This window comes from Austrofundulus limnaeus, unplaced genomic scaffold (genome assembly GCF_001266775.1).
Source record: "Austrofundulus limnaeus strain Quisiro unplaced genomic scaffold, Austrofundulus_limnaeus-1.0 Scaffold3, whole genome shotgun sequence".
NCBI lineage: Eukaryota > Metazoa > Chordata > Actinopteri > Cyprinodontiformes > Rivulidae > Austrofundulus > Austrofundulus limnaeus.
Window position 1 is genome coordinate 4,248,423 of NW_013952405.1, and position 9,339 is coordinate 4,257,761.

The 9,339-nt window shown below is 41.8% G+C and overlaps 2 protein-coding genes across 3 annotated transcripts in view; both read right to left on the minus strand.

The window, feature by feature from the left end:
- Positions 1–4,627, minus strand: part of apobec2b (apolipoprotein B mRNA editing enzyme, catalytic polypeptide-like 2b) — a 5,424-nt gene extending 797 nt beyond the window's left edge. The window contains exons 1-2 of the mRNA XM_014018158.1: positions 4,246–4,627; positions 3,498–3,678 (exon numbers count right to left, since the gene is read on the minus strand). Of these exons, the coding sequence (XP_013873612.1) occupies positions 3,498–3,678; positions 4,246–4,523 (459 nt within the window). The 5' untranslated portion in view covers positions 4,524–4,627. The remainder of the gene's footprint in view (positions 1–3,497; positions 3,679–4,245) is intronic.
- Positions 4,628–7,378: 2,751 nt separating this feature from the next.
- The window catches only part of si:dkey-109j17.5 (zinc finger BED domain-containing protein 6), a 6,838-nt gene continuing 4,877 nt past the window's right edge, over positions 7,379–9,339 (minus strand). For both annotated transcript variants that reach the window (XM_014018126.1, XM_014018131.1), the window contains exon 5: positions 7,379–8,824. In XM_014018126.1, coding sequence (XP_013873580.1) covers positions 7,988–8,824 — 837 coding nt within the window. In that variant the 3' untranslated portion in view covers positions 7,379–7,987. The remainder of the gene's footprint in view (positions 8,825–9,339) is intronic.

Consider the following 9,339-nt stretch of genomic DNA (forward strand, 5'->3'; position numbering starts at 1 on the left):
TGCTAAGCCATGTCAAGCCCCCACTCCCTTGTTACTCCCATAAAAGCATTCAAGCTTTATCTCTTGATCAAAATAATAAAAGAATAAAGTAAATTTTTAAAGGTATTTGAAATGATAGTTCACATCTTCGTAGAAAAGTATACACAATTAATATCTTACCTTTTCCAGAGGTATATAGTAATAAAGTACATTTACTTTTTTATTATACTTATTTATTGCTTTTGTATTTTACCAAGTATTTTTTTATTGTAACTTTTATTTTGTTACATTCAAATCATAGAAATAATACTTTTTTTCCTTCACAATAAAATTTRACACCTTATTACAAGCACTGGTACCACTAAACCAAGTTGTGTAAATGTGAAGCAATTTACACATTTTCTTTAAAACAAAATATGTAAGTTTCCTCAATTAACTCAACTCGAGTTGACAAAACAAAACAACAAGACAATATGAGGATCAGTGCCTCCAGTTGTGGACTTGGAGAAGGTGTTCGACCGTGTCCCTCAGGGACTCCTGTGGGGAGTACTCCGGAAGTATGGGGTACCAGGCCCATTGATACGGGCTGTTAGGTCCTGTACGACCGGTGCCAGAGCTTGGTCCACATTGCCGGTAGTAAGTCAGACTCGTTTCCGGTGAGAGTTGGACTCCGCCACGGTTGCCCTTTGTCACCGATTCTGTTCATAAGTTTTATGGACAGAATTTCTTGGCGCAGCCGAGGTGTTGAGGGCATCCGTTTTGGTGACCTTAGGATCACATCTCTGCTTTTTGCGAATGATGTGTTCCTATTGGCTTCATCAGATCGTAATCTCCAGCTCTCACTGGAGCGGTTCGCAGCCGAGTGTGAAGCAGCCAGGGTGAGGATCAGTGCCTCCAAATCTGAGACCACGGTCTTGAGCCAGAAAAGGGTAGGGTGCCTCCTCCAGGTCGAGGAGGCGGTCCTGCCCCAAGCGCAGGAGTTTAAGTATCTCGGGTCTTGCTCACGAATGAGGGAAGAATGGAGCGGAAGATCGACAGGCGGATTGGTGCTGCATCTGCAGTGATGCGGGTGTTGTACCGGTCTGTCGTGGTGAAGCGAGAGCTCAGCCAGAAGGTGAAGCTCTCGATTTACCAGTCGGTCTACATTCCTACCCTCAYATGGTCATGAGCTTTGGGTAGTGACCGAAGGAACGAGATCGCGGATACAAGCGGCCGAAATGAGTTTCCTCCACAGGGTGTCTGGGCTCTCCCTTAGAGATAGGGTGAGAAGCCCAGTCATCTGGAGGGATTCAGAGTAGAGCCGCTGCTCCTCCACGTCGAGAGGAGCCAGTTGAGGTGGCTCAGGCATCTGGTTAGGACGCCTCCCTGGTGAGGTGTTCCAGGCAAGTTCCACTGGGAGGAGGYCCAGAGGAAGACCCAGGACACGCTGGAGGGACTATATTTCTCAGCTGGCTTGGGAACGCCTTGGGATTCCCCCAGAGGAGCTGGCCCAAGTGGCTGAGGAGAGGGAAGTCTGGGTCTCTCTGCTTAGGCTGCTGCCTCCATGACCCGACCCCGGATATGCAGAATAAAACGGACAGATGGACGAAAGTTGAGAGTAACACTTCATTTGCTAGAACGTGTGTACAAGTACTTTGCTTTCCCAATTACTATGAACAGTTTTATGAATTTTATGGTATTTTTACTTTTACTTTATTTTTTCAAGTACATACTTTATACACATTTGCCTAAAATACTAAGCAGACTCTATCATGGTTTCTATTCTTTTACGAAGTTACATCAGCTGCTGAAGTTAAATTAAAACCGCTGGACTAGAATTAGCAAAAACAAAGCTCAGTGAACTCAAGAAATTCCTAAAGCGACCCTGTCTCTGTTAAGTGTTAAGCAGTTGGGAGACCGTTTTTATGGGATCATGTTGCACAGTTTCCAAATTTAGAATAGGGGTCAGCGCATTTAGCAATCAGGTTTCGTTTCCTTCATGCTGATCTGAAGTTAGCTCTCTACCCTTTTTAGATTATGTGTTTAAGTTTAGTTGTACTTTAAAGTTGTGATTAGTTCAGATGACTCCTTTATAATCATGGCCTGAACAGATGGGGTATCTTAAATTATAAGTTATTTTCACTCTGCTTCTTTTATTCTCCATGTGCAGTTACTGCTGCAGTCAATCCATTTGAAATTGTTGCTTGCCTGGCATTTTTTTTTTGTGTTTGCTTGGGTCTGTCATGCCATTTCAAACCCCCAACAAACTAAGGTAAAGATGCTGGCATCTTTAAGAGAACAATATAATTTTATAAATATATTTATACTTAGTTGGCTGAACTGAACTAACTCGATTAGAATAGGGAATTGGGTTTGACTGAATTGAATTAAAGTAAATAGGGTTAAATGTAATATGTATGCATGTTTGCTTCCACTGTTAAGTGCCTGGAGAGGACTTCTGTTGTGAATTAATGCAAAAGAATTGAATTAGATTGAAGTTGGCGACACATAAATATTTTAATGCCAGAATGAAGACTGAATTAAATTGAACAAATGCAAAATCTGAAGGCATCTGCATAAACTAAAGGGGTTTGCTTTTTACAGCAGCATGATTATACAGGACACACTTCAACATTTGTGGCTAGACATAAAACAGCACAGCAGAACAGCCTTGGAACCACACAGAACTAGACAGGCAGGAAAAATGGCAAGAAATCCACCAAAATAACAGAAATCTTAAAAAGGTATTATTTGTTCAGGGTTATTTACATGATTAGTTTCCTGTTTTATGCTGTTTTGCAGTCTAATTACTTCTGCATTTCTTGTACTATTTTATTTGTCATATATCAGCTTATTGAGGTGAGTTGATTGTTGTAACTTCCATATCTTTCATTTTATCTAAAAAAAAAAGTTTTCCCATAGAAATACTTAAAACACTCTTCAAAAAATGTTCTTTTTAATATCTGATTCAATGTACTTGCTTTATTTTTGTCTCCTTATGCTACTTCTAGTTTTTAAGCTAACTTTTTTCCTAATTTTACCATTTGGCTACCATTCTGCTAYTTTACTTAACTTTTGCTGTTTTTAGCTTTTGGCTAGCTTTTTGATGCTTCCAGTTTCTAGTTCTTTTTTACATTCTTAATCTTTTGCTACTTTTAGCTACCATTTTGCTACTTTTAGCTTTAGCCTTTTGGTTTCATTTGGCTTTAGATAGCATTTTACTAGTTTTTATTTTGACTTTACATATTGATTTTTTGTGTTTTGCTCATTTTATCTTTTAACTATTGTTATTCTTCTTTTAGTTTTCAGTTAGAAGTCTGCTTCTTTTCACTTTAACAACTTAGTTTTGGCTTCCCCATCAAATTAGAGCAAAGTTGTTCAGCATAGCATGTTTGCAGTTAATGCACTTCCTCTACTTTCTTCTCTGTTAAATTAAGTCGGCTTTATCTACGCATCTTTTGAAAATCAGGTCACCTTTATGTCAGAACAGCTTCTCAATACGTTTCGATTTTGCACGCCACGACGAGAGCTTTCATCACCTGTTGAAAGAAGGCCTCTTCAACGTGGGCCATGGCATGCTCATCTTCCATGTAACCTTTCAGAGGCTCTGTGTCGCCTCCTGCCGTGTCCACTCTGTAACACAGGAAGGTTTTGTTCCTCCCAGACGAATACTCCACATTCCTGAACTGAAACTTGAAGTAGAATGGGCTCATCCGCTCCCTAACAGAGAGGCACAGTGAGAGTTTTCATCAGCATTTGTTTTTTTTTTCTGGAAGAATTCACAAAAAACACTTGTCCATAAGGTACAGGTGCTTGCATACGTCAGCCTATTTTAACGCTGAAAGAACTTTGCAGACAGAAGACACACCGTGTGGTAATAAAAATTGTCATCTCTAAGAACACAAAAAAATCTTTTTAATCATCACAGACTCTGATCAGTGAGTGTGTCGGGCTCCTACAAAGCACATTCTCCAGCTGCCTTGCTTCAATAATCATTCATTGTTGTATATAGAGAGACAGATGGAGCCCAGATATAGATCTCTTATAGCTTTGATATCAACCAGGCTTAAAGAACAGAGAGCAGAGAACAGATGCTAAGCAGAGTGATTCAGGAGGCCTCAACGTCGATGTGACTCATCCCTATTCTTACCACCGAGTTAGACAAATGATGGCAGGTGCAAGTCATTTGTATCTGTCTTCACTAAGAGAAAAAAAAATGCTTGAATTTTATTGATAACTAAAAAGGAGAGAGTTTAACTGTTTGTGTGTGTATTAAAGCGGACTCACCCTGTGACAATCTCAAAAGGAGGCAGCTCGATGGGCTGAAAGCCTCCATTACCCTCACTGTTTTTGGCCTCTGCTCCTGTCGCCCCGTCACTTTCCCCGTTCCTCTTCTTCTCCTCTGCCTCCGCCGACTCTGGGCTCTTCTCGTCCTTCTTCACCGGTTTGTCRGGCTTTTTCACAGTTTTCTCCTTCCCCTTGTCTTTGTCCCGCTCGTCATTGACTTTGCTTTCCACCGTTTTCTCCTTCCTCTTAACGCCAAGCCTGCTGGTTCTATCCGCCATGATGTTGCAGAAAGTAGGTGGGAGTGTTGGGGGGGATAGAAAAAAGAGACATGGGGAGCGACAGAAATAGAAAGAGAAGGAGAGGCAGTGTAAGTGTGTGTGTGTGTGTGTGTGTGGGTGGGGGGGGTGATAACCCTGGTGCATTTACAGAAATAGATGCCATTGTGTGCTGAGTTACGGCTCAAGCATGTACATGTGTGTCTGGGTGCAGGCTGCTCAGTTAAGTAGCCCCCGCCGCGTTTTTCCATGCTCTGGTTATTGAAAGGCCACAGGACAGTGCATGACCGAGCACAAATGTGGACTTGCATTGTGTAGATAAAAAAAAGTGCTATTCCGGCTATACATCAACACAGTTGCCAAAACAAGAAGGAAAAACACACTTTTCTTCAATCCATCAGGCTTTCCAATCTGTCAGCAAGCCAGCAAAAGGCAGATATTAATAACAGTGGAGAGGGCAGGGGCTCACCAAGGCTATTTTGATACGGAACGCCAGTTTTCTTTGTGCCACCTCCAAATCCCTGCAAAGCATTAGGAAGGCCATCTAAAGGTTACCACAAATAAGGGAATATTAGGAGCAAGGCAGTCGAAACAAAAGCAACCACAGTGCTTAAGAGAGTATTACTCCCCCGTGCTATAAATAAAGAGTGCAGGAGTGCAGCGTGTCCTGGTGTGCGTGTGCTCATGCACAATCAATCTCTGAAATCACCCTGCATCAATATGTTGCTCTGCCGAGGCCATTGTGTGTGTGTGTGTGGGGTGGGAGGGAGAAATTGGTTTGGTGAGTGTATTTGTGTGCAGATGGAACACGTCTCCCTGCACTGCAGATATAATAACTCGAGGCADGAGGGAGAGGGACAGGCAGGATGGAGAGGGGGTGCGGTTCAATTACAATTTCCTCCCCTCCCGCAGTCTTACTCTGTGCCAAGTAATTCATTTCAGAGGCAATTACCACAAGGACTGCGTCCAGGCCCGGTCGACTAACTCGAACGGATGAGCTGTCACGGCCGAGGGAGGGAGGAGTGCGTTCACAAACAACACACCCAGAGCGAGAGAGAGAGCAACAAGAGAACACATGTCTCAAAGATGAACGCGTTCACACAGATTTAAATCCACAGAGACATCCTGCGGTGATAATCATTAGGATCATAGCWATCCTGGATAATTATTATCTGTGAGGGAAGTCTCACTGTATCCCCCCACAGATTAATTGATTTGATGTGAAATGGATTTTAAGCAAAAACCGTTTCTGCAGTTCGGTTTTAAAGTGACTAATTTCCATTCTTGCTGTTTCAAATAAGTCAAAAACAGCCTCGTTTTAGAAGGACAGTTTTCTGACCTTACTGGATGGCGAGGGTGGGGAAACAGCAGCTCTGTAAGCTGTGACAGCTGGCTGCCTGCCTGCTGACTCAAATTTTATTTTAATGAAATTATTGCAATTACCCTGCCTCCCCACTGGCCCATCCCCAACCAATAAAAGCAACCCCCGAACAGAGGCAAACACGCACAAAATAACACATTCATTATTCTCTAAAGGAACAGCTAGAGGTAGCTTTTAACATGTTCTAACAGAAGTCAAAAGTCAGTTTCCGTTATGACATATTCCTAATCTTTAAAGTTTGAAGATTGGGAAAAAATGAAAAGAATGAAAATCAATAGGAGCTGATCCTCTTTATGGGCCTGTAAATATGATATTGTCCACCTACACAGAAGGCTGCCTGTGTATGAGTTTGCTGTCTGTTACCATAATATCTCATGAAAAGTGTTGTAGTCAAGACCACCTAATCTGAGGACAAAGACCGAGACCAGAGTATATCAAGATTGAGACAATACCAAAACTTTTAGCAGCTGAAACCGAGTCAAGACCAAAACTAAAACCAAAACCAAAAAAAAAAAAAAAAAACAAGTGAACTAGTGCCCTTAAACATACAGTATTCTGTACACAGGTAGCTAACTTAATTTAGATAATACTGACTAAATATCTTAAGCTCGGTAAAGAATTTTGGTAGAGGCAAATCGCTAACGTTAGCTACCAAGCTTTGCTAACATCACTTACACATAACATATCTTTCTTTGTGCTTCTGTTCTAAGTGACAATAAAAGTCTGACGTGGTCCCCACCATCTCTGAAAGCGAAGAACTGCAGAATTTACAAGTTGTTGTATGCTTTTCTGGCTGTTGTTTTATAAATATATTCTTTATAATTTATATAGCCAAATTGTTTTACTAAAGATTTTGCAGACATCTTCTCCTGCTCAATCTCTTGGAGTACCACATGCGAGTGAAAAGAGGTGGGGATGGGTGACAGTGGTAAAAAAAAATACATGGATTTGAGTCAGTACATTTTACATTCTTTGAAAGCAAGGACGTAAACAAATAAAATGAAAATAAAATCCCAAATCCTCAACGTCCAAGACGAGACAAGACTAAGTGCAAATAAGTCTGAGTCTGAGACCATCAAAAAGTGGTCTTGAAGCTGAGACCTGTTACGAGTACTACAACACTACTCATGAAACACTGGACAGATTTTAATGAAACTTTCATCCCTCGAGTGGCTTAGCTTTTGGAGTCAACCCAATACAAAATGTCCACCACYGAACCAACTTTCACAAACACAAAATAGGCTGCAACTTGTCAGTTTCACAGATGTTAGGCTAAGATTTGGTGTTGTAACTGAGTCATCACAAACACTTGCGCTTTGTGCCAATAAATCATACAAGTACTTTGTTCCAAAACACTGGCATGCAAGACAGCAAGCGATAGGTAGGCTGTGACAGCTCCATAACACCTCATAGTTTAGTCTGCCTCCCAATTTAGAATTGTTTCGGCTCTTCTATAGCTGCCAACCACACACACGTCTCTGTTAAAAAGTGAACTCATTTATTCTAAAAACCCCAGTGAGGAGGCACAGATACATAAAGRAAAACAATATGATGCATGGATATACAGTATTGGTTTAGCAATTGATGCTATCCTTTAAAAGAATTTGATAATAAAGTAACRGCAGCCTATTGTACATAAATCTGACACCTCAGTATGCATTAATTGGTTGTCATTTGGTTGTCATTTGTCAGTGGGCTGCTGCAGACAGAAGCTACTTTTCATGTTGAAAACWGACAATACGAGTTTTGTGGTTGTCTAGAGACCTTACACAGGCAAAATAATGCCAGAGTGAATACTTTAGTATTGATTTGCTTCTCGCTGTCTCAGTCGACAGTAATAGTCTGTATACAGGCAATCCACACTTAAACCCATTTTGTGAATAGAAACTGGTAGTTCATTCAGTTTCATACAAAATGGCCTTCACTTTGGGCACTATTATGTTGCTGGAATAGTTTTCTTCAAAAGCAAGAAAGATTTGTATCCAAGAAGTCACTTTACAAAGTGTGTGTGTGTGTGTGGGTGGGGGGGGACATCTTCAGGTGCTGTTTAGATAAAAGAAAGTCTTGAATCGTGGTTCTAGCAGTTCTAACTCCATAATAGTTTGTAGTTAGCTTTGAGGTAGATGAGAGTCTCCAGGTTCTTTGGTAAGACGCAGCCTCTCTCTGGCAACAGGAGGTGCCCAGCTGTAGTGAAGATATTCTCCACTGCTGTGCTACAAGCAGGTATTGTGAACGCTCTTTTAGCCACTTGGGCTAGCAGAGGAAAGTCAATAGCTTTACGGCGCCAGTAATGCAAAGCCTCCTCATCCGTGGGCTCCTCCCGAAGGTAGACTGCCAACTCCTGTTCCAGGCTTTTAGCCTGTGTTGCGGGTCTCTGCTTAATAAATGAGAACAACTTGCATGGCCGAGACAGCGACGAGACCGGAGACGGTGCCGGGACAGGAAGAGTCTGGGACTGAAAGTCTTTGTTGAGATCTGCTGAGGGGGAGGCCGAGGAGTGTTTGGATAACTCCTCTATGAGAACTTGTCTGTGCCAGTCAGGGTTGCTGCTCCATGTCAGCTTGAACTGGGGGTCCAGGGTGGTCGCAGTGATGTAGAGGGGGTTCTCCAGAATAGGGGCCAAGAGGCGCTCCAGAGACTGGCTCAGGCTCAGCAGAAGGGCTGGGCAGTGGGGAGCGGACGTCTCCGAGAGATGCTTCCGGAGGCCGAGGACACAGGGCAGAGCCAGGCTGATGGACACATGTCTGTCCGACTGAATGTCTGCTAGGATGTCTCCATGCACCATGTCCCAGGCCTCAGTGAAGGGCTCCAGAGTGTCAGTGAGCTCCCTCAGCAGGATTCGCTCTGTAGCACCCAGCGCCAGCTCCCCTGGCCCGCTCATCTCCTCCAGAAACTCCACGGAATCCAGCAGCCGCCGAAGCACCTTCAGCAAAAATAAATAATTAAATAATTCATTTATTAAATTATTATTTTTTATGCTTAACATATTCATACATACATCCAATAAATTTTATTACGAATATCAGTACTGTGCAAAAGTCTTAAGTCATCCAACTTTTTTTTTTACATTTCGCATCAAAAACAACTGCAGAGCTATTGCTCTAAAAAGCTTAAACAATTAAGTATGGCTCCTTGAAATCAAAATATGAAAAATCTACAAATTATTGACTTAAACTTCAAAAAACTTCTACAATGTCATTATCTGTTTATAACTACGTTACGGTGTTTAATAATATAAAGTTTCTGCTTTAAAGCTGTGGAACAACCTCTCTTTACAGTTGTAAACAGATAGGGGGAGTTCCTATCATAACTGAGCTTCTTTTTCCACTGCATGCTTTAGTGCTCATTTAACTACGTTWTCTTGGTTTGGTGTTTGACTGTATCACCAATGAAACAAATGGGAATCCTTGCTGAGTCTCGTTTTGCATATATATATAT